The sequence below is a fragment of the Apodemus sylvaticus genome, chromosome 5 (assembly GCF_947179515.1).
Source record: "Apodemus sylvaticus chromosome 5, mApoSyl1.1, whole genome shotgun sequence".
NCBI lineage: Eukaryota > Metazoa > Chordata > Mammalia > Rodentia > Muridae > Apodemus > Apodemus sylvaticus.
The window spans coordinates 10,938,514-10,963,764 of record NC_067476.1 but is presented as its reverse complement, the minus strand read 5'-3'; the positions used below and the strand labels follow the sequence as shown (position 1 = coordinate 10,963,764).

Below are 25,251 nucleotides of genomic sequence, written 5' to 3'. Positions count from 1 at the left end.
CAACTAGCTCTTCTGAATTTACTGAGCCCAGAGCTGTCCCCAAGAAACACAAAGACAGTGATAAATTGCTCTAGTTTATTTCAGTCTGCAGGAGACCATATCCCAACCATACATACACATGCACACAATGGCAGTCACCCAAATCTACCTGACAAACATCTTTTGAGTCACAGGGACAAAGCCAAACTTGAAGTCCCCAAACTGCTGGTTACACCAAGTTACATTTGGTCTTTTTCAGAACTAAGACAGCTGATGTCCCTAGAAAGCTAAGCCCTTAACTAGGGAGGTTAAGAACCCTGGAACCAACAGACACAACTTGAAAGATATGCCAACTCCTCAATTAAAGGGTTATTCTTAGGACTGTCTTCCCATGGATTGATCTACAGACCACTGAAGATGGTCTCCCAATTAGAGAACCTCTTTCTGTACTTTACAGAGGTCAGTGGCACACTCCTTTATGGAGGTGGTGTGTAAGCTCATGCGTTGTGGACCCACTGAACCCGACTGAATCTGCCTTCCTGTCACAGAGAACAGGGACCCAATGCAGTCCAAGCTCCCAGCCCAGTCAGAGAAGGAAGGCGGGAGGAAATGGTGGCAGAGATGCTAATCTTAAAAGAGAAAAAAAGTCAGAGGACAGGATGAGGGTAGACAGGATTTTATATTTATAGGGAGGAATGCTGGGGTTTAAACTTCAACTAGACTGTGTGTTTGAAGCAGCTCCTGGGGCTGAAAAATCAGCCAGTCATAGCGAAATGATCTCTCTCCTGAACTGAACTGGTTGAGAGCAGAGGATCAACTGGAGCTAGCCATTCCATTCCCCGCTTGCTTCACTCCCTCGCACCGCTGTGGCAACAGCACCCTGGGTACTGGACTGTGGAACAAGAGCCACAGGAAAACCACACTAGCTCAATGCTTCCGTCTTTGTCTACTTAGGGTTTTACAGAGGCTCTTCTGACACTTGCCAAGTCATGAACCCCACCAGATTTCCTGGGACTACCTGGTTCTCACCGCTTCCCACCCCACTCTACCCCACCTTCCTAACACCACACTGTCATTGGCTGGGAGTGATTCCCCAGTAGACATAAATATCACGCATCTGTCCATTTCTCTGCTGGCTTCTGGACTCGTGGCATAGAGCAGGTGCTTGATAAACATATTTGATGAGTGACTGTGTCTTGTCCTGAGTGCCCAGCCTGAATGGTTCCAGAACACAGGTAGGTCAAGGCTGCAGTTGCCCACTCGGGTAAGACGTTTGATACTTTCCTGCGTGAATTCCTGGAAATGGTTTCTGAGGATCAGTCAAGAAGCCGTAAGGAAGACAGTCCACCAAGAGAGGCTTCTCATACTCAGACCTCACTGCCAACTTGGAGGCCCTCAGGAGGGTGAGCCCTGACCCAAGGTGTTCAGTGGAGATCACACCTTCCTCACGTATCGGGCTGGGAGATGCTGCTCCTACCTTTGACCAGTGCAGCCTAGAGCAGGCCTCCAGCCCACACTCTCTGATAGCCCCCACTGATCAGCAAGGCACTCAGTCCCCCGGAGGCCAGCGGTGAAATGAAACGGAAGGACTGCTCCAGCTAAAATCTGTCATGTGACTTCTGTCTAATCCCCAAGCTCCAGGTCTTGAGGGATTTGAAAAGGGAGTGAGGAGTCGGACAAAGCAGGAGGACTTAAAGCTTGTAATACACACTTGATAAATAACCGCCGAGAAAGTGAAGGGCGGGGCAGGTGGGGCGGGACAGTAAATAGTACTGGGGGCACTGTGCCATCAGACAGCCTGTTTCTCTATTTGAGGTTCAACACTTGACTCCACTTCTACCCTGGCGCCCTCAGCATCCTCCCTCAAAGTAGGACCTCCCACACCACTGACCTCACCTCTGCCTCCAAACCCCTTTACTGCCCTAGCAAGGGACAGTGGAACCTCTGAGCTGCTGTAAAGGAGTGGTTCTTTCTGGTTCCTCTGAAGAACCCCAAAGGTTGTTCTTTCCTCCCCACCTCGCGTCACATCACTGAGAATGGACAGAGGCAAGAACCGAGGAGAATCAGTTGTGTCTCTAGGCACTGAGTGACCATTGCTAGAGGATTCCGCAGCACTGGAAGCACGTCCCCAGGACGCTAGGGAGCCCTGGAGCTCTGTGCCTGCTCTGGATCTTCTGAGAGTTAGAGAAGGGGAGGGCCCCACCAGGACCAAACCTGCACCCTGAATTTAATTTAGGAACTGAGAAAGATGATCAGACGGACAGGGCCCTCTTCAAACACAGAACCGAGGTTTGCAGCCTCCCTGCCCTCTCCAGTTTTTGGTTTGATGTCAGCCCTTTTGTATAGAGAGGGCAGGGCAGCAGGGAGCAGAAGGGCCGGAGACACAGGACCCCAGCCTCATTAAGTCAGGTAACACGTGCTTACACAAAGAAATGGAAATGAAAAAGGAGATGAGTCCTCTGGGACAGAACACAGGAGACATGTCACAATGAGTCAAGATGGCAGAGAGCAGATGGGAGAGGCAGGGACAGGGATGGCAGCCCGGAAGGTCCAGGCGGGTCCTCAAGGCAGGCTGGCGATGTCTCTCTCTGGAGGCGGGCCGGCTGGCTTTGGGCTGTTCTCATTGGCTTTCCCTTCAAACATCATGACCCTGGTTTGGAGATGAAGAAAAGGAAAGGATTAAGACTCCTCCCCTCATACAGAAAGCTCCCAGCCTTCCCTCTGCAGGGTCCTCAACTGAATGCCCTGTGCTAGCTGGATGGAAGGGGCAGGGCGGGTTGGTGATCCTACTTCACAGAAGGAAAAACCAGGCACAAAAGTAGCAGTGGGACTCCCCGAACCCAACTGCTCAGTCAGTCCGAGGTAGAGGAAGGGACAAACAACTCTCTAAGCCTTCCCTATCCAAGCTGGAGAAGGGTGGGCTGGGCCAGAGCTCTGCCCCAAAATACCATCAGATCTTTTAAAAGGTTGCCATTGGGCAGTCATGGTGGGCCATGCCTTTAATTCCAGCACTTGGGAGGCAGAGACAGCTAGATCTCTGTGAGTTCCAGGCTAGCCTGGTCTACATAGAGTTCCAGGCCAGACAAGACCACACACATAACAAAGAGAGCCTATCTCAAAAAAGAAAAGAAAAGAAAAGAAAAGAAAAGAAAAGAAAAAAGAAAAGAAAAGTCCCTGTCTCCAAAACAAACCAAAGCTCTTCCCCACTGTGCTATAAGTCCAGTCCCATCTGGGGAGGAGACAATGTGGCCTTTCTGGCAGACTGCCTATCTTAGGACTCCCAGGATGACTGACTCAAGACAAACACTCAACCTATGCACGTGGATACACAAATGCGCACACCACAGTGTGTCTGGACACATTGAAACATGGGCTCCTGGCCTCTGTGGGCCTCGATGAACAGCTTGCAAGAGCGTGTGTGGAAGCCAGAGACAATCCCAGGGAACATTCCTCAGGTGCTGCCTCCTGTTCTTTTCCTTTGAGACAGTCTTTTGGTGGTCTGGAACATTCTAAAGAGGCTATCTGGCCAGGGTTCTGCCTGTCTCCACCTTCTACATGCCAGGATACAGGAATGTGCCACCATCTCAGCTTTTGATGTGGTTCTGGGCACCAAACTCAGGCCATGCCGTTTACTGACTGCCCTCTCCTGAGCTAAGCAAGCTACTGCATCAGTGGGACGAGTATAACCCTAGAGTGGTGCCACATGGATGCTTGCCATCAGCGAGGCACCAGGCTGAAATCATCTCATCTCGCTAGCCCTCGGGACGACCTTTCACATGTTACCATCTCCACTTTCAATGGAAGATACGGAGAAGCAGCCAGAGCCTCAGTGCAGACTTGTAATCCTGGCTCGTGAGATTGGGAGGCAGGATTCCAAAGCTGAAGTCAGGCTGAGCTACACAGTAAAACACCACATACTCATACATGCACACAAACGCACAGGCACAGGGACATGCACACACAGAGGGACAGATGACATACAGGCATACAGGCATACACACACACACACACACACACACACACACACAAAATGAAACCAAAGTTCAAAGACAAGATAACCTACCCATTAGGGTCCTTAAGGAACAAGGGTCAGTGTCAGGATTCAACTAGAGGTGACTTTTTCAGGAAGGGAGGTGGTGAAAGCCTGAGATGGGTCTCATATAGCCCAGGCTGACCTTAAACTTGCTATGTAGCTGAAGATAGACTTGAAGCTCCTGTCTACTTCCTTCATCTACTGCCTTAGTACTGAAAGTATAGATGTCCTTACCATGCCCAGCTAAATCTGATGCTAAAGAAGACTGTCCACGTACAACCACCAGCGGGGGTATAAATATGCTTTACAAACAAGGAAAATGAGGCTCAGAACATGTTGGCAATGGGGATGGGGTGTATCAAAATGGCTAGAGTGGTTTCCTACCAGGTATGAGGCCCTGGATTTGACTCCAAGGAAGAAGTGAGCACAGTCAGGTGTGGAATTGCATGCCTATGATCTCAGCACTTGGGAGGTTGAAGTAGGAGGATTGCCATGACTTTTAAGGCAAGCCTGGGCTACATAGTGAGTAACAAGCCAACTGGGGTTACCTGGGAGTACACAGTTAAGACTCTGAAGATCCTGTTTCAAAAAACGTGAAGGAAGGAAGGAAGGAAGGAAGGAAGGAAGGAAGGAAGGAAGGAAGGGAAGAGAACGGGAGAGAGAGAGGAAGGAATAAAAGAAAGAGAAAGAAAGGAAGGAAGGCAGGAAAGAAAGAAAGAAAGAAAGAAAGAAAGAAAGAAAGAAAGAAAGAAAGAAAGAAAGAGCACAGATTTGGTGCTGCCGTCACTTTAGTCATTGACTGGGGAAGCCCCCCATCTTTGGGTTGCCATGCTAATCTCTCCTAAGGAATATAGGCCCAGAAAACCCAAGCACCTCAAGCAATTGTCTACCCACTAGGGGATGGCTAAGGTGTCCTGAGCCCGAGCCTCTCCCCACAGGATGTCCTTGCCTTTGAAACCCTGTGAGGTGAGGAGAGGTGAGAAGTGAGGTGAGGTGAGGAGGTTACTCACACCTTGAGACCCTGGGAGGTGAGGAGAGGAGAGGAGAGGAGAGGTGAGGTGAGGAGAAGTGAGGTGAGGAAGTTACTCACAGCTTGAGACCTGGGAGGTGAGGTGAAGTGAGGAGAGGAGAGGTGAGGAGAGGTGAGGTGAGGTGAGGAGAGGTAAGGAGAGGTGAGGAGAGGTGAGGTGAGGAAAGGTGAGGTGAGGTGAGGTGAGGTGAGGAGAGGTGAAGTGAGGTGAGGTGAGGTGAGGTGAGGTGAGGAGAGGTGAGGTGAGGAGAGGAGAGGTGAGGTGAGGTGAGGTGAGGTGAGGTGAGGTGAGGTGAGGAGGTACTCACAGCTTGAGGACTGCAGACCTCTTTCCCAGCATCACATTCACAAAGTCTCGATAGGAGATGGTGTCACTGACACCTCCTGTCACCTCCGAGATCATCTTCTTCATCTCCAGGTGGGTCTTGGGGACCCCAAGCTTCTCCATCATCCTCTTTAAAGACATCAGATCTGCCAGGAGGAAAAGCAGATCTGTTGAGTGGAGACAGGACCCTGAGGCCCTGGAGGGAGCCAGGGATGCCACACTCGTGCACACACAGTTCTCAGTGACCATCTCTCCCTGCAGGCTGCAGCAATGGTGACCCCTGGGGAGGCAGGATGAGCCCTCCTTGCTCTCCTCGGAGGCAGTAAAGGCCAGCAGGTGGGGACCTGGGCTTCTGTGTCAGGTGGGCTGGAATCGAGCCATGCTCTTGACAGGGGTCCTGGGGAGGACTGCTTCAGCTCTCTGGGATGACGGGTGGTACACATCTACAATCCCAGCAGCTCAAAGGCTGGGGCAGAAAAATCACTGCATGTTTTAGGCCAACCTGGGCTACATAATGAGGGAGGCCTAGGGAGGCAGCTCGGTCAATCAGGGGCTTGTTGTGCAAGCATGAGAATCTGAGCTCAATGCCCCAGAACGTGAGTAAATATTCAGACACCTCGGCACAAGCCTGCAGTCACAGGGTTCCAAGACAGTAGCAAGAGGATCCAGACAAGTCAGGAAGCAAAACACTGAAGGGGAGAGCAATCGAAGAGCCCTGTGCTGACCTCGATCCTCCACACACAGCCATGCACACACATACATGGTGCACATATATATGTGTACCCCCCCCACACACACACACAATCAGTTTGAAGGAAAAAGAGAAAGGAAGAAAGAGTTGGTTATCAGGCTTTTCTGATGAAAAATGAGATGCTATCCCCACAGGGGTTCTGGGTTAGCCAAGGTGCCTGCCGGGAGTTTGCTGGACCCCAGGCATTGAAAGTCAAACCTTCCCTGGCACACCACAGTAGAGATCATTGCCACCTGCCCCTTCCACTCAGCTGTCCTGAGACTCTCTCTCTCTAGGGAGACTGGGCAGGGAGCCAAAATTACCCCTCAGAGCAGGAAACCAACAAAAGAACAAAATAGAAGAAAACTAAGGGAGGTACCAAAAGAAGTCACTCCACCCCGGGAGCCTTGGCCTGACCCCAGGGCCCCCACCAGCAGCTGAGGCCATTTCCTGGGGATTGTTCACAGGGAACAATGAATCAGTAAAGAAGAGTGGGCAGGGCCAGATGCTAGGACTGTGAGCAGGCCTCAGGTGGGCCTCACTTGCACAAGTGGGTCTGGGTTTCTCTGTGGCAAAGCTCACAGGGCTCACGCGGGGCTGCCCACCAGATTTCAAACTGGCAAGACCTCCTGGAGGACACTCGGCAGAGAGCTTCTGAGTGCCCTGAGCCACTATGCCTCTCTCATTGGTGAGGGCACCAGATCCATCTAGAGAGATGGCGGCCATGGGCTGATCAATAACAGTTAAAATAGAAAATCACATGCTGGCAAGAGAGCTCAGCAAGATGGGGAAAGGTGTCTGCGACCAAGCCGGAGGGGGGTACTGAGTTTGATCCCTGGAGCCCACGTGGTGTGGAAGGAGGGGCCGACTCCCTTGGGTTGTCCTCTGTCAAACACATGTCATAGTGGACAGCATGACTCTGTGTAGCTCTAGCTGTCTGTCAACCTTGGCCAGAAAACAACACACACACACACACACACACTCACACACACACACACAAACACACACACTGAAGATACAGCTCATTTGGTAGGTTTTGCCTAGCATGCATGCAGTCCTGGGTTCCATCCCCTCTCCTGTATAAAGTTGGCCTGCTGGTGCACACCTGTAATCCCCCACACTTGAGAGACAAGAGGATCAGACATTCACAGTCATCCTCAGCTACATACTAAGTTACAGGCCAGCCTAAGCTAACATGAGACCTGTCTCAAAACAAACAAACAAACAAACAACCACGAAATCATCTAAAATCTAAACTTCTAAATGGTATTAAGTAGATACCCATGGGTTGACTGAATGCATTTGGATCCATTCATACAATGGAATCTCCTGGGTAGGGGCCCACACCTTAACACCAACAGCCCACCAAATCCTTTCACTTCTCTGAGAGGTCTTGGCTTTCCATCCGCAAACTGAGGGTGTCTGAGCAGCCCGGACCATGGTCCAGTCCTGCTAGTCAAGAGCATCCTTCCTGGCTGTGAGTACCCTGTTCTTTTGTGCCTTTGTCACCCCAACAACACCTTGATGGCAGGAAGCAGTGTGTTCTGCTGGAGGTGAGAGGCAGTCAGTGTCTACACTCCTTGTGTACTGGCTGGTTTTGTGTGTCAACTTGACACAGGCTGGAGAAAAGACACAGGCTTATCACAGAGAAAGAAGTTTCAGTTGGGGAAGTGCTTCCATGAGATCCAGCTGTGGGGCATTTTCTCAATTAGTGGTCAAGGGGGGAGGGCCTAGCCCCTTGTGGGTGGTGCCATCCCTGGGCTGGTATTCTTGGGTTCTATAAGAGAGCAGGCTGAGCAAGCCAGGGGAAGCAAGCCAGTAAGAAACATCCCTCCATGGCCTCTGCATCAGCTCCTGCTTCCTGCCCTGCTTCCAATCCTAACTTCCTTTAGTGATGAACAGCAGCGTGGAAGTGTAAGCTGAATAAAACCTTTCCTCCCCAACTTGCTTCTTGGTCATGATGTTTGTTCAGGAATAGAAACCCTGACTAAGACACCTTGTCACTACAGCACAAGGGACAACAACAATGAGCACAAAACAGACCAGGGAGACTGAACCAGCAGTGCCTTGGTCTAGGAGTCGAGCGGCCTTTGCAGGACTGGTTGGAAGGGAGCACTAGGCTCTGGGGTGGGAGGCTGGGGAGCCAGCAGGGGGGCACACCATGAGGATCCCCAGTCGGTAGAGCTGGGCCAAGAGATGGAAGGACCTAGAGTGGGCTTGGCTTTCGGCAGGACAGAAAGACACAGGATGAAGGAGGGAGAGGAGCCTCTCGGTCCTTAAGTCTCTTAGTGGCAAAGAGTCAAGAATCTTAACCCAACTGACAAAAGAAAAAAATGCTGTGAAGACTGCCTGCCAAGACAGAGTTTCCATCCTTGGGAGATTCCTGACAAGAGCCGCAAAACAGCTGTCCAGCTGTGCTCACAGCCGGCTTGTGTGTGACCCTTGAAGCTAACCTTACCAGCACACCCCGTTGTCTGTTCTGAGAAAAAGACTCCCAGACAAGATCATGAGCCCTGTTTACAGTCAGACCGTGTCTTGACCTCCTAGTGACCTGTGTATGGTAAGAATTCCTCTGACCTTTGTGACCTACGATTTTATCTTTTTAGTCCATGAAGTCTGCAGAGGACGCTCGTAAAACCCTGTAAAATCTCACAGATGGAAAGACAAATTCTTCAGATAAGAAGTATGCGGAAACATTTTTACTTAATCTTTTAAACATAGACATTGATTAAGCCACCAAAATCATATAGATAGTAATTATTAAACTACTCAAACTAGCCTTCTCTTGGTATTTTTTGTTTTGTATGAATCTCTCTAACCCCAGAACCTACTTGGTAGACGAGAACAGATGCCTATACATTGTCCTAACACATACCACACACCCAGGCACACACACACACACACACACACACACCATACAACTCATCTGACATTGTCTTTTGCTGTGTGAATCAAGATCCCAGTCTCCCCTCAGTGGAAGCCTCTCCCGGCGTCTCCTGATTCCAGTGCCAGGCAGCCTGGCCATCAGCATCCGGGTGTTCTTCTGCATCACCCAGTGCCCCTCCAGAGCAGCGGGATTCTTTGGCGCTCAGGCCTCCTCCCCATCCTCCTTCTCTGCCACCAAGGTCTCACTCACCAATCTCGCCTTCGTTGTTCAGGTCAAACTCCATGTATTTCTCTGGAAATCACAAGCACAAACTGCCATTAACTTAGAAGCCACAATTCTCCCTGAAGAGCCCAGTGACTCTCTGGAAAGGGCTGACTGAACCCTTGAGCCCCTCCCTTGACTGAACCCTTGGCACCCTCCCTAGCCCAGGAGTCCTGTCATCTTAGCTGTTGTCTCAGGACAAGCCAAAAAAAATCCCTAAATATCAGGTAGGCAAGAATTAGCCATGAGGAAAACTATAGCATGTGATGTACTGTCCTGACAGCCACAGTGTTCCTTTGTGGATAAACATGCTAGTTACACCAGCCTGGTTGTTCTGCTGTACAAGGGAACCCCCCCTCACTCACACACACATACACACACACACACACACACACACTAACATAGGGTATGTATGCTCAAAAGACCAGACATCATAATATTGTTGTATCGTGGTATTGACACTAGCCTTCCTTGTGGGATTTTCTAGAGGATCATGGGAAGAAATACCCTAAAATGGAGAGCTGGTCTACTGTGATTTGGATCACCTTCCCTTGTGAATATTCATAAAAAACTTCTTTCCAGTATAACGAAGCAAAAGCTCACTCCAATCTCTCTGTAAGGTTTGCTTTACTTAGCCTTGTTAAGACAGCTTCTCCTTAAACTGTCTACATCCCTTGATTGAATTGTGTGTGTGTGTGTGTGTGTGTGTGTGAGAGAGAGAGAGAGAGAGAGAGAGAGAGAGAGAGAGAGTCCGTGCATGTGCATGTGCGTGTGTGCATGTATATGATTTGTGTGCCTGGGCATGCATGTATGTGGAGGCCACTTTGTGATATCAGTTCTCTCCTCCCACATTTTCGTGGGTTTGGAGGATCGAACTCAGGTCACAGGGGTCTTATGGCCAGTGCTTTTATCTGCTGAGCCATCATCTTGCCATTACAAGATTGAATTCTTTCAAAAAGAATCTCTCTCTACAATATTCCTGGCAAAAGACAGAGGGAGAGAGGAGGAAGAACAGGAGAACTGCCATGACCCAGGGAGAGAGATCAGATTTAAGAGCCGTAGGAGGAGCTGGAGAGATGGCTCAGTGGGTAAAAGCACCAACTACTCTTCTGAAGGAAGGTCCTGAGTTCAAATCCCAGCACCCACATGGTGGTTCACAACCATCCGTAATGAGATCTGACGCCCTCTTCTGGTGCATCTGAGGACAGCTGCAGTGTACTTACATATAGTAAATAAATCTTTAAAAAAGAGCTGCAGGAAAGAAAGCATCCAGCCGAGTAGGCGGGGAGGGAATGTGGCTCTATGGGAGGAGCTGTCTGGAAGGTAACAGGGCAGCAAAGGTAAACATAGATTAGAAGGTGTTAAACCAGGAATGCTGGAGGGCGTGTGTGCTAGCTTTGGGAAGGTTTAGAAATGCCCAACCATTGAGCTAGTCAAGGCATATCAAAATTAGCAGATGGACGTAGGTGTGTGTCTTTCATTTGTGAATCCAGAGAGCTTTTGGGCAGGGGCAGCATGCCAAGGCAGTTTCACTGATAACTAATTCACCCCCACTACAGGCACCCTGTTCCCCTCCATGCCATGGTCTCTCAGCCTGGAGTGTCCTCGTGTCCTCCCAGCTGTGCTCAAGGTCACCTTCCACCAGGCACCTGCACCCTACCGACTCTGGCTTCTCCCTCCTCTGGCCTATCCCTGCCCCCTTACAGTCTCTCTCTCTCTCTCTCACACACACACACACACACACACACACACACATTCACTCCTCAGGTCTTGTCCCATGTCACTCCCCAGGCCTGGTGCCCAGAGAATAGCCATCCGGAGAGCAGAGGAATGAATGGCTTGAGGACCTTTGGGTGTCTCCTTTTGGCCTCCCGGTGAAGATGTGATTTCAGATTCCAAGAGCAGTTTTGCTTCTCAGAGGCCCCCTTGAAGAGTGGGCCCTGAGGATCCTTTGCCTATATCTCCTGCAGGCTTACCCCGCTCCCCACACCATGCAGAGAAAACACAGACCTGGGTTGAGATCTGGAGCTCTGGAGACAAATTAACAGGGGCTGGAATCTCAACTCTGCCTCAAGTGGGCTGTGTGACCCATCTGCCTCCCCAAACCTGAGTTTACTGGGCTGTAAGTGAGTGATCTCACCATCTGCCTCCTAAGGACAGGGAATGCGGTGATTCGACAGAGCACGCCAGCTATGGCTGAACAGGGCTCTACATGGGCCAACTCAGCACCTGATGGCCATTTTTCTTTTTCGAGACAGGGTTTCCCTGTGTAGCCCTGGCTGTCCTGGAACTCACTCTGTAGACCAGGCTGGCCTTGAACTCAGAAATCTACCTGCCTCTGCCTCCCAAGGGCTGGGATTAAAGGTGTGCACCACCATGGCCTGGCTCCTGCTGGCCATTTTTAATATAACTGCCACCTAAGTCCTGGCCAGGACAATCACGCTGTGAACCAGATGAGGCAGGCAAGGCACACTGACAGGTACTTGGCCTTAGAATGGGAAGGATGCCAGCACAGCAAACACTTGGGAGAGGCACAGGACCTCTTGGATATCCTCTGGAAAGTCCAGGGTGCCCATCCCCCAAGTGCATCCCAGAGACAGGAAAGGTGGGTCTGCCCATTCCTTGTGTGCCCAGGCTCCTCTCCTTTCGAGCCACTGGCAGAGGACCAAGCACCAGGGCCCCGAACAGAGGAACCTTTATACTGCCCTCTCCCTGCGCAGGCTCCTGGGCCCTGTTTTCTTTTCATCCCGTGCTGTTGGGATTCAATGGGCAGAAACTCTGCCCCCCCCCCCCACCCGCCCCACTGTAGCGACACAAATGTCTATTCTCCACAGGGGCTCCTGAGAGACTCCACCAGGGAGGGGGACATGCACGGACTGCTCACAAAGGGCAGATTGTGTGCTGGGGCCCTGGGAGTGCACAGAGCCTGGATGGAGAGAACAGGAACCAACCTGAGCCACGCTGGGCAGCCATGGACAAAGGGGCAGGGCCAGAGCAAGCCAGCAGCCAGGGGCCCACAGGGACGCAGGAAGGGCAAAGGGCCTGCTCCTGACTCTTTGGGGGGACCTCTATCTCAAAGCCCTACGGGAAGTGGGGCATTCTGGAAGAATGAGAGCTGCAACCCAGTCCTGTGGGGGCCGAGCGAGCTGCGCGCCAGGGCCGAGGGAGCAGCTGGCTCTCTGGGGGCTGTGGGGCCAGCAGCCCTGGCTCACCTTTGAAGGCTGCAAGCTTTTCCGGCAGGTTCTCTTCATCACTGTACTTCTGGTCACAGAGGAACTCCTACAGAGGTGAGACCACAGCACAGAAACAGGGTTGGGGGCAAAGGTCACCCAGAAGGAACCCCAGGCTGGGTTCATGCCAGCTTCCTGTTGACCCTCCCGGGCAGATTCCCAGTCAGCCTGGTGGTAGGAGGGGTTCTCTGCAGCCTGGGGGTAGGGCTTACTAGAGGATCTACCTTGGAACTGAACCCCTTCAGGAACGTGCCCTGTGCTGTCCCCAGGACACCAAGCTCCCGGGATGTGGGAAGCTGGGAGCTCTAGGGACAGTTACCCATGCTACCATTCACTTCTAAGGTGTGTGTCCTCGGCAAATGACCTGTGTTCGGTGGACCATTACCTTCCCCACCCGGTGAGCATCCAGGTTGTACTACTCAGTAAGTCTGCAAGGATAACTAACATGGCAGCCAGGAGTGGCTTTTGCGACATTTTCTCTGCTCTGGCCAGAAAATGACTGAATGAATCAGTCATCTTCAGCGTCCACCTTCACCCGTCAGATGACGGGCTTCATAAGCCACAGAAGACAAATACTTGAGTCTTCCAGAACCAGATGGGTCCTGCGGGCAGCTCAGGGGCAAATCGAAATAACAGCAGCTGGATCTCAGGCACACGAGCTCTCTTTTCAGATCTCCCAGCAGCCTTGAGGTGGCCGCCATGCTCCTGCCTGCTGATGCGGGAGCCCTTCACTCCTGGACTCTCCTCTTAGAGTCCAGTGGTGGTGCAGCCATTAATCCCACCACTTGGGAGGCAGAGGCAGTTCAAGGCCTCTGAGTTCTGAGTTCAAGGCCAGCCTGGTCTACAAAGTGAGTTCCAAGACAGCCAGGGCTACACAGAGAAACCCTGTCTCGAAAAACCAAAAAAAAAAAAAAAAAAAAAAGCTATTCCTACACTTGCACGGCCGAGGCAGGAGGATGGCAAATACAAGGCCAACTTGGGCTACATATCAAGAGTCTGATTAAAAATAACAACAAAAGGTTGTAGTGGTGGACCAGCAGTTAACAGTATTGGCTGCCCTTGTGGAGAATCCGGATTCAGTCCCCTGCACCCACATGGCAGCTCACAGCCATCTGTGATTCCAATTCTAATCAATCTGATGCCCTCTTCTGCCTCGATGGGCACTGCATGCCCATAATGCACAGACATGCATGTGGGCAAATACTCATACACATAAAATAAAAATAAATCTTAAAATAAATTAACAAAATGTATGCTATCTAAGTGCTTGCACCTGACAAGCAGTATCAGGGTGCTCAGTTTGTAACGAGTTAAGCATCTGGACACAGTGGGATGATTCCCATCCAACCATTTGGAGTCTGTGGACCACACAGTCCTTCCCATAGTGCTCCTGACACCACACTGCCATTCATGTCCTCGTCCATTCACTCACTGGGCCTCTCCTCAGGGTCCACAGCCCGGATGCACACTGTGCTACACTTAGGAGGCAGGGAGCCGTGAAATGGGGTGGATAAAGTTCCCATCCTAAAACCACAGAGTCCACATAGTTAAGGGGACTGGGAAGATGGCTCTATCAGTAGAGTGCCTGCCACACAAGAATAAGGGATGGAGTTCGATCCCCAGTACCGAGTCTAAAGCCGGATAGGAAGCATGAGCTTGTAACGCCCAGCACTCCTGAGGTGGCGGTGGGAGGACCTCTGGGGACTTGCTGACCAGCCAGCTTAGCTGAATTGCTGAGCCCCAAGTCTCAAGCTCCTGAGGAACGACTCCAGAGAGAGGTTGACCTCTGGCCTCTACACACATGTGCATACAAGTACACACACAGGCATGCACACACGTGCCTAATCACACAGAGATAAAGATGTGTGAAGCAATCTGTATCTAAGTTCTTGATGTCATTTCCCACTAAACGGCACCAGCTTGTATGCACACATCTGGATAGCTCCCGTCTGCTCCTGCCACTGTGACCCCGATAAACAGAGATGATAACTACCTAAGTGACCTCCACCTGACCCTTCTGCAGCTCAGATTCCACCTACATGTGGCTCCTGTCCTCCCTGGGTTCAGAAGGGGTCACCTGGCTAAGCATCCACTGAGACCAGCCTCGTGTTATCTCACTAAATCACCCCAGCCACTCATGTTCTGATTTTACAGGTCCATATAGCACTGGAAAATGCAGGGAAGATTTATAATTGATTCTAGGCCCAGCCCCAGGACCTAGCCGGCTCCCTCAGCTTCAAGCTAGCTGGAACTGGGTGCTTTTTCCTGAGAAGCCAAAGCTATTCCCCCTCCTGATGGCTCTATGGAGAATGGCCCTTCCTCTGGACTCCCTCTTATAGCTCTTTGCCAAGCCCCGCCCCTTTCCATTACCACACCAAAAGTGGACCAGTTCATACTTGTTGGTGACCCCAGCAAACCTCTCAGGGTCCTGGATAGCTCACGTGTCCACTGAGGGACACGTTGGGTCAGTGGCTTTCAGACTCGGGGCAGTAAAAGACAAGGGGTATTAAAAGGGGGAGGGACCCCAGTTAGGTTGCCAAGTTTTCCCTCTGCTAAGTAAAAGCTTTTAAAACAATGACCATGGACAGTTACAGTGCATACAGAAGTTAATCAGTTCCGAATTTTGACTTAGCCCGCATCCAACTCACTGTTTCATCGTGTCTTGTCCGCACCACCGACGGCTGGGAAGCCTTATGTGGCCACACACAGAAGAATAAACAAGGGACCGAGGAAAGTGCTTGCCACACAAGCTTAAGGCCTGAGCTCAATCCCAGCATCCACGTAAAAAACTCAAGTGCAGCAGCACACGCCTGAAATTTCAGTACCGGGGAGGGAGGGACAGGAGGGTCCTCGGGGCTCACTGGCCAGCCGATCTGACCAAACTGAAGATCTCCAGGTCCACTGAGAGGCATAAGGTGGGGGCCAGGCATAGCAGTGCATGCTTTTAACCCCAGCACTTGGAGGCAGGTGGCCAGCCTGCTCTACACAGAGATCCGGGCCAGGCAGAGCTGTATAGTGAGACCCTGTCTCAAACAAACAAGCAAGCAAGCTAGCAAACAAGGTAGAGAGTGGTTAAGGAAGACGCTCAACAGCCCCCTGTGGCCTCTATGTACTTATATGTGCATACGTACATTACCTGTACACACACACACACACACACATCAGGCAAAGGACCAGCCTGTGGCACCTTAGGGGAGAGAAGCAAAGGGCCTGCCCAGCTCCCACACTATGTAGCTGGGCAGAAGCTCCACCCAGCACAGCCTGTCGTAGCATCCTGCCCTCCACCTCCTACCAGGTAAACACATTTCTCGAGAAGGACACAGTCCTTGTTCTTAGAGACAAATCACACAGTCTGGCAGGGCTGGGAACGAGGGCGAGGCACACACTCAAGATTCTTCAGTCCCACGAACAAACGCTTCCGGACACAGTTCCCTCTGATGTTGCTTTCTTCGGACAGTGTCCATTGCCCACCCCCACCCCCACCCCCTGTGAGGACACTCGGTTAAGTGTTTGGGAAGGAGAGGATGACGGAGGCTCAGAGAAGATGAGCAATGTCCCACGTCATGTTGGAGTGGCTGCAGTGGGGACGAGCTCTAGCTCCGGGCAGCTGGCCTCCCCCTACCCTCCCACCCACAGCTGAAGAGCAGAAGCCATTTAAGGAAGTAGGTGTGCGGAGGGGCAGCCCAGGACATGCCTATCAGCTTGTGCCCTCTGATGCTGGCTGGTCAGCCCTCTGGACGGAAATCATGGTGGAAACAGACCTCCAAAAAGGACTGGAGGTGTTTCCCGAGAGGACGGCCTGCCCTGAGTGCCAGCAGTACCATCCTGAGGGTACCTGGAATCCTAGACCAAAGAAAATGGGCAGAGGAGAGGGAGCACATTGAGTGCCAGCAATCACCTGTTTCCCAGCTCACATGCACTGTGACCAGCGCTGCCCAGTCCGAATATACTTTCCCACTGGATGGACATCCCTTAAAACTGTGAGTCAAGATAAACCCTCCGTTCCTTACGTTTCTTTTTATCGGACATTTTGTCCCAGCCACGAGAAAAGAAACACATATGGCCGCCACCCTGCGGTGGCCTGCCCAGAGCAGGCGCGATCCATCTAGTGTTCCATGAATACAGAGGCCCGCCTTTTGTCTCCACCACTTCCTCCAGACTTCTCTTGAAAATAAGCAGCTTCCCAAAAGCTGTGGGCTGTGTGTGACAGACACTGGGGTGGACTACGGGAATGGATTCGCATCTTCTTTCGGAGCCAACAGTGACAGATGCTTGAGCTACCAGATTGACCAAGGTGGGAAAAGCAGCTGACCCACTCATGTGTGGGTAGGTGACCCTGGGCTGGGACAGCTGTGTCTTTGGCTAGGGGCAGAGCAGACAGGTGTGCGGGCAGGGAGGAGACTCAAAGGCCAGCTTCCTCTGTAGCTCCAGGGTTCGCATTCTCGGCTGATGCTCAAGCACAACCCAGGTTCCCTTCCCTAGAGAACCTCCCCCACCCATCCCCCATCTTGCTCAGCCTCTGAGGGAAGCTTTGCAGGGAAGCAGTACCCTTGAGCTGGACCTTGAAGCCAGGCTGTGGGTTGAGAGAGCTGACAGTCCAGAGCAAGATGATCAACAACAGAGAGCCAGAGTCGGAAGGCCTGGGCTAATTCACTCAGTAGCTGTGTGAAAACTTCAGCTGTGTGAAAACTCAAGTCACTGTCTGTGCCCCAGGTTCCCCGTCAGAAGAGGAGCCGAGCTATCTCCTGGCCTTGCCTTGAGAGCTAGTGTGAACTTGTGACTGACTACCTGACACCAGTCAAGCTAATGCTTGGTGGGAGTTTGGCAGGCATCGTGCCGGCTTGTCACGGTTGCTCCTGAGACCAGCATCCGTTATTAACCAGATTGTCAAAACTCAACCTTGCCTGACCTGGGGGGTGGGTGGGGGTAGGTATTTGATAGATCAGATGAGAAACTGGGCGGGGCTGCTGAACTAGTTCATGGTTACAAAAGATTTGCACCTCCCTCAGGGTCCAGATCCTTGGGCCATCCCAGCTTCCTCCCTGCTTCCAACAAAGTGGTTGGTGGCCAGGACACAAGTTTCAGGGAGAAGGACACCAAAAGGGGTAAAGGAAGGGGGTCACCTTTCCTGAGGCAGCAGGCTATTCAGGGGATCCTGCCCCAGGGATTGTGCCACCATGGCCTTTTCCAATCCAGCCCATCATCCCCCAAGATAAATTCTTCAGGAAACACGAGGGGCCAAAATATGAGGTGACAAACTTGAGGTGCTAAGTTGGCTTATAAGGCCCCAGGAGGAGGTTGGGAGGAGCAGAATTGACCTCTGCCTAACCTCAGAACCCAGAGAGAGCTCAGCTTCTGAGTTCCTCTCATTATACTCCTTGGCCAATAGCTGGGGAAACTGAGGCCCCAGAGGGACCAAAGTCCTAATGGGCGGGTTCCAGGTGCAGGGCAAAAGGCTAAGAGAAGGAGGGGGGGGTGATGAGTCCAGCTCCCCAGGTCCTCCATCTCCAGTGCTCTGTGGCTCTAGATGACGCTGGGCCTCAGCTACCTCCTTTTTTAAATGGGGTCACAGTGATATAGACCCTTGATGTCTGCAGACGACATATATAAAGCTGGCCTTCCTGCCCAGTGTCAGTCACCACCACCCAAACCAGGCGCCCAGCCACCCCCAGAATGCTGTAACAGGAGAGGGCCCACCCTCATCTCTCTATGCTCTGACATCATGTCAGGAAGGACCCCCCCCCCCAGAGGAGGCTGGACCCTCGGGATACCCTTTACTTCTCAAAGGCAAGCTTCTCTTTGTCCTCAAACCTCAGGCTTAAACCAGAGATGACAGTCCCCCTGTTGCAGAGCTGTGCTCCCGTCTCAGCCCCAGGGAACAACATTGGCAGTCACCACCCTAGCTCCAGGCTACCTTGGCCCACGATATGAGACAAACAAGGAAGTCCCTCTGCCGCCAACCCCAGCCCCATCCCAAAAGCTCAAAGACAGGAGGGGTTTCTTAAGGATTTATAGACAGCTTGGATGTGGGGGAGCACTCCTGCAGTCTCAGCAATGAAGAGGCAGAGATGGGAGGATCAGAAAGTCAGGTCTATCCTTAGCTATTGGACGAGTTTAAGGCTATCCCAGATAACACAAGACAATGTCTCAAAATTAAGCCAAACCAAAACAACAACAACAAAAAAGGACCAAAGGCTGGCAAGCCCACACAGTGTCGGGCCCCTGGAGTCACCACCATAGCTTTGATTCCACCCCTTCCTGAGCAAGTACACGTGTCCCTGACCCTCCAGGCTTGTCTCTACACATGGGTTACATCAGGGCTGAGGACACAGGTAGAATATTGCCTCAAATGCTTGAGGCTCTGGGTTCGATCCCCGGTACCACCATGAAAAGAAAGGGCTGCAGCAGACTCTGACTGAGCCAGTATTACCACCCTAGAATCCAGCCAACGGTGGCTGATGCCCTGTGAATGCCAAGGACAGGCAGCACCATGTTGGGATCCTGTGGGCTCTGACACAGTCCACAGGCTCCCAAACGGCCAGGGCCAGGCCACAAATGCCCAGCCTAGCACCGAGCGGGCAGCAGGAACCTGTAACATGTACCCGCAGAGACAACAGGCTCACATTCCCTTCTGGGGCCTTGTCCGGACACAGTGTCCTCGCCAGTAGATGGGGCAGCTAAAGAAAAACACCCAGTGACCACGCGTAAAGCAGACCTCACAGAAATTCCATCTCCAGCTGCCCGTGACATAGCCACAGCAAGGTCACAACTGGCCAGACCTGCAGGGGACACTGAATCCCCAGAGGCCCACGTGACCCCTTATCACCATCTCCTTTATAATATATTAAGGGGAGAGCAAGAGAGACGGGTGTCCTCAATGCCAACAGGCAAGGACAGGGCGGTACTGCCAGGGACACAGGAAAAGACACACCTGCATAGTCTCCTGGGTCAAGTCTCAAAGGCCCCAGGTGGCTGGGAGAGAGGGCAGGAAACACAGTCGCTCTGGACAGAGATCTTCCCGCATCCCAGCCCCCTTCCCAGGTGGCAAAGGAGCACCAAGATAACCATTAGGCGCCTAAACTGGACAGGGAATACGAGTGACCTTCATTTGACCCAAGAGGGTTGAGACATGGGGACAATAGCCAGAGATCTTTATCCTAAGCAAGGAAGGCTTGGGTCACTACAAAGCTGCGGCTGCCTGGTGGACTAAGGCCAGAGCAGGCCATGGGTGATGTCCAGAGTCAGACAGACCTCATCTGAATCGTGCCTCTGCCCCTTCCTTGGCCGAGTGCCCTGGACAGGTGATTTCATTTCCTCTCCATTATGATGGGCACCGTCATCCTTGCCCCTGAAGGCCGTTCAGGGTTCTCTCTGCATGCCTGGCACACGCGTGAGGGAGCGCTCCGTTGAGGCAATCTGTGACCTGTGCTCACACCCTGTGTGTGTTCAAAGATCTGGGCCAATCACAGGCGGCTCAAGCTGTAGCCCACCCCCCAGCTCCAGATCATCTCCAGGCCTCAGGCACTCGGAGGGGTAGCTGGCCCAGACCGGCAGCTACTCTAGGTTCCTATGGGAAGACAGAGGAAATTTCTCCCATTGCCATATAAGGCTGGGCCTGGCTGGCCTGGGGTCACCATGCCATCAGGGCGTGGGGAATGCCAGCTATGTGGAGGGAGTAGGAGGCACTTGCCTGGTCCAGTTTGCTCCAGTGGTGCTGACACATCTGCACCACACAGTGTGGGAGGGGGCTGGGTATCCGCAAAAGGGGCCACCAAAGCTCAGAGCGGAAGCAATCGCGTATACATATAAAACCTGAGTCCCACTGTGGCTGGCTCCTCAGATTGTTAGATTGTCTCCCTCAGTAGCCCAGGCAGGCCTTGGGACTCCCAACCCTCCTGCTCTAGCCTGCTGGGCCGCTCTGATAACAAGCTTGCACCACCACCTAAATGGCTAAAATCGTGGCTGTTTAACCTCAGGCAATTAACTCAACTTCTCTGAGCCGGCTAGTCTGCGAAACGGGACTAATAGTAGTTACCTCACACAGCGTTAAAAGGGAGCATTCAACGGGTCTGGTGCAGCACCAGCATCCCCGAAGGGACCAGAAAATGAGTGTAGACATTAAAATGGGGCTCTTGACATGACTTAATGGGTAAAGGGACCTGTCTGCTAACCCGATGATCTGAGTTCAATCCTTGGGACCCACACGATAGAAAGGGGAATCCAGCTCCTGCAAACGGACCTCTCACACTCACATACAGCCTATGTTGTGTCTCACACACACACACACACACATACGCACGCACAAATGCACACACACAAACGAACACACGTTTATGCACGAACAACGTAATGGGATTTTTTAAACAGTTTCTAAAGGAGAAACTAGAATGAACCCCTAAAACGCTGTACTCTGTGTAGCCCTCGGGGTCCTCCATCTCTACCAGAGTGCTCAACTTTGTCTCTCTTACGATAGCAATTGTTAAGATTGAGTGACCTTGTTGTCGCAAACAGCCGCCCAGGGAGGGGGAAAGCCCCAAGGGGAACTGGAGTGTTGGTCCAGAAAGTCTTCCCAGAGCTGGGCCAGACCGCAGCCGGTGGCATCCATGCTCATGGTCACAACAGGTGGCTGGTCACACAACTCCCATGCAGTGAGTCACAGGTCATGTCCTGCGTGGCTTCCTGCCTCTATGTGGACAGCAGGCACTGCTCATGGAAGCCCAGCCCAGCACCCCAGAATTCACACCCCAGCTAGGGCAGAGAAGGTGTACTCCGAAGGAAGACAATCGGACCTGTCATGACAGCCATGATCATGGGTCAGCAAGGCTGGGCCCTTCAAGCAGAGCCACTCTGAGTCTATCCTTCTCCATGGACGGTTGCAGGGGTTGCAAAGGGGCGGGCCCAGCCGGTATGTCCCTGACACACCTCCACGCCTACTCCCTATACCTGAAGCCCTCACACAAATGGCAATGCTCGAGACAGCCGCCAACTCTGTACATTTCACACACACCATCTGGCTTTAAAAAAAAAAATCACTACTGGGGGGTAGTGAAGGAAGCAGGTCGATGAAACTCACAGAGCTAGCGCTTGGCAGCCTGCCTCCTGGCTCTGATGCTGGTGTAGTCACTGCGGCCTGCTGGGATGCGGGAGCAGCTGGATGGTCTAGCATACTCCTCTAGGGACCTATATTCTGGACTCTACTCTGGCCCCATAGCAGCTCAAGCTCATGTGGAAGATCTCAAAACGGCATCCACAGCAAAGGGCAGGCTGTGGCAGTGGCTCCTGTGTGGCCACGGCTCGTTGCTTGCCCTCTCTGGGTGACTGAAGACCTGCAGTGGTTTAGATACAGCTCTCATTTGCCCACTTTCTACAGCATCAGTACTGTCAAGGCCCTGATGGAGCCACCGTCCCAACACCCCTCATCTCAAGCCTTCACCTATATGCACCCCCAAGGACAGGGTCAGCATAGAAAGCCCCAAATCTCATCTCTTTTGACTCCTCTAAGGTTACCTAATGCCCGTATCCAGCTGTCTCTGGCTTAGGGTCCTGTTGGCTGTGGGTGGAGTCAGCTAGCTCAGAACCTTCCTAACAGAGTGGCCCTGGGGGGCTGTAATGAGATCAGGGTCCTAGGTTCCGGAGGCTGGGGCAGTGCTGAGGCTCTTGGTAGGGCCCAGGTCCATCAGGCCTGGGCTCCCAGTCCAGCCATATGCACACGGTCCCTGAGACTGTGCTCTATGACAAGTCCCAAGGGAAAAGGGAAGGGTCGTAGTGAGAGGGCCCAGAGCCCTCCAGGGACTCCCGGAGCTGGCCGATGGGAAGAGACACCTATCTGGGTCTAGGCAGTCTGTGGAAATAAAGGAATGGGGCCAGCACCTTCAACAGGATCACAGCTCTCGCATCTCCAACGACCTCCAGTGTGCTAACCCTACCACCTCCTCGACAGGGACCATGAGCTTGTCACTCTGGGTGTCCAGGAACCAAAGGGGCAAATAAGAAGAAATGCCTACCCTTATTACTAATTGGCATACCTCAGCCCAGATGTATTAATAACTCAAGGGTAGAGTGCTTGCCTAGCTTGGAGAAAATCTTGAGTTCAATCTCCACGGGGAAGGGGGGGGGAAACAGACAGACAGACAGACTAATACAGTCACTCACGGGCTGTCTCCCTAGCGCTGGACCCCAGACCATGCAGGCTGCTTGCTTTCCTGAGGCCAGGTAGTGACCCCGCAGGAGGTGAGAAGCCCTTACTGAGACATCAGTCACTTCTGAACACAGGTCCTGGGAGTCGTAAAGCCTCAGGTTGTGCCACCTCTGTGCTTTGCCAATCCAGGAGGCCCTGACACGGTTCCTTATCTCCTGGGATCTACACGCTCGGCAGCAAACAGCAGCAAACGGACGGAGCTGCTATTGTGTGCCTGGCAGCAGCGGAAGGATTTCTTTCTAGAACTTCCCCAGGACCAGCAAAAAAAGAAAAAACAGTCCCTCGGGCAACTTTTCTAAAAGCTGGTGAAAAGATGTTGGTGTTGGAGTTGGAGATGGAAGACCAGGGAAATACCAGCAATAGCCAGCCAACTCCTAGTGTTGAGTTCTGTGGTCTATGGAGACAGCACTGGCCCTGGGGTCTCTTGTGGCGCCAAACCCCTTAGGTGGTCCCCAGCGGGCTCCTGGGAAGCCCCGGCCCGCCGGTTGCAGGCTCCCTCACCCGCCCCACCTCCCTGGTCAGAGAGTTACAACTTGCAACCGGAGACGCCAGGCAGAGAACTAAGGGGTGGAATGGACTTACCTGGAGTTGGAGGCCACACGGCAGGGGCCGGAGATGCAATTGGGGAAGGCCAGGGATAGGGGAGGAAGAGGCTGATTTTGTCTGGGCGGGGGGTGGGGGAACGGGTGGCACAGTGCGGCGCAAGGGAGCCGCATGCTGTCCCGCGCAGTGTCCCGCGGCTTACCCGATTGATCTCCTCGAGCCTCTTCTCCTGCCGGGCTTTGAGCAAACCGAACGCCTTCCCTCCTGCGGGAGACAAAGAGTCGGCGGGGAAGCGAGGGTACCTCCCGGGCCACGCGCCCCCTCCGAGTTCCCGCGCGCGTGCCGCGCAGCACGCACAGGTGGCGACCCAGGGACGTCCGGCGCGGGACAGCGCGGGAACAGCAGGCGCCTACCTTGGAACCTGTTGCTGAGTGCGACCGACATGGTATGCGCCCGACTCCGGACAAGGCGAAGGACAACAGGGAGGAAAAGGCGTCTGGTCCAGACCTTCGGCGGCGTGTGGCGACGGGACCCAGGGGCGGAGGGACCTCGCGGCCGGACACACCCCGCCCCTCCGGCGGCCCGCCTCCTGCCCCCCTCCCCGCAGCCGCGCGCACCCGGGGCATCAAAGCTTGCTGTTTAGCAGGACGCTGAGCCCGCCGCCGCCCCTCTGCTGGAGGGCGCGGAAAATGCAAGATGGGAACGCCCTCTTTCTCGGTCACCAAAAGAGACAGCATCACATCTCACTAAGAACTTTGCAGAGCTGGTTGTGAAGATCAACTGCCAATAGAGGCTGTCACCTTACTGTCACCTTTGCCCGGTAGCGCCCCTATGACACCAATATTTTAAATAAATACGTGTTGGTGCTCACGGGTGTACCTGACACTTGACCTTTGTGTCATTTCCCCTAACTACAAAGTAGTACTGGTATGCGTATTAGAAAAGTCTGGAAGCTGACGCTGGACCACAAGTCCTCTAGGATGGAAAAGCAGCAGCCTGTGACTTTAGGAGAAGCCTGGCTGGGCATGCACGAACTGGGGCCTTGTAAAGAAAGAGATCATGAATTCTAGGGTCCAACCTGAACCATCTTCTAGAGAAAGGGTCTCCCTCGAGTTGTTACGTTGTGGACACAGTCACAGATCAGAATTGTTCTTGCCATGGGAAGGAGCCATTAGCACCTCCAGTTTGCCTCTGGGAATCCAGGAATCCCCGTTCCCCAGACAGCTGGGTTACCAAAGCCCACCCCCCAGCATGGGTGACAGCTCACAAAACCGGGAACCTGGAGCCTGCATGGTCTACAGACAGTGCGACAGGTCGGATGGAGAGTCTCTTTTGCCATGGCATCAGTTGGTCTAAGCAGCAGGCAGCTCTTCTTGTCTGAGGGTCTTCTTTGCTGCTCAGCTCTGCTGAGGCTGGCAGGGAGGGGCCTGGGGATCTGCTCAATCTCAGGGACTTCCTGTTTTGGATTGCTTCCCTCCCTGCCCGAGGCGCTCCCCTCCAGGATGGAATGTTTTCGCCTCAGAGAAGACTGCCACACAGCTGTTCCTGGCTCTTCCCAGTGATACGACAGGGGCCCGCCCCAAGTTCTACTGTTCATCTGGCCAGATGTTCAGCTGTTGGCATTCCACTCAGTCATGAGCAGCCCCACCTCTGGGCCTTCTGAGTGGCTCTGCATACACCAGGCATGACCATACCGCCTGAATCACTTGTCAGGCCTGAGACTTGTTTCCTAAGAAGCCTGGTCTCCGCCCACTAGGGATGCTGGGACTGTACTTTGCTGTACATCATAGCTCAAGTGGGTAGAGGTTGAACCACCTATCAGTGGAGAAACTGGGGTAAGGCCAGAGGAAGGCCAGATCCTGCCCCAGACTTTGTTTTAGAGCTCCCATTTCCTTTATATCACACACCAGATCCTAATTACTCAATCCTGTCTTCAATCTGTCTACCCCAACCCTGGCAACCTATCATATCAGTCCCACTCGACATAAAACACCAGCCACATCAACCTCAGCTTCACCTTGACCTTAAGGCTCTC

General features: G+C 52.8%; 1 protein-coding gene across 1 annotated transcript; it reads right to left on the bottom strand.

Moving 5' to 3' along the window:
• Window positions 1–61: 61 nt before the first annotated feature.
• On the bottom strand, window positions 62–23,778 carry Aif1l (allograft inflammatory factor 1 like). The gene is made up of 6 exons (XM_052182145.1): window positions 23,630–23,778; window positions 23,419–23,480; window positions 12,458–12,524; window positions 9,234–9,275; window positions 5,351–5,513; window positions 62–2,629 (listed from the first exon to the last, which is right to left on the bottom strand). Exons 1-6 carry the CDS (start codon window positions 23,658–23,660, stop codon window positions 2,542–2,544), a joined length of 453 nt encoding a protein of 150 aa, XP_052038105.1. The 5' UTR covers window positions 23,661–23,778; the 3' UTR covers window positions 62–2,541.
• Between the last annotated feature and the right edge of the window lie 1,473 nt (window positions 23,779–25,251).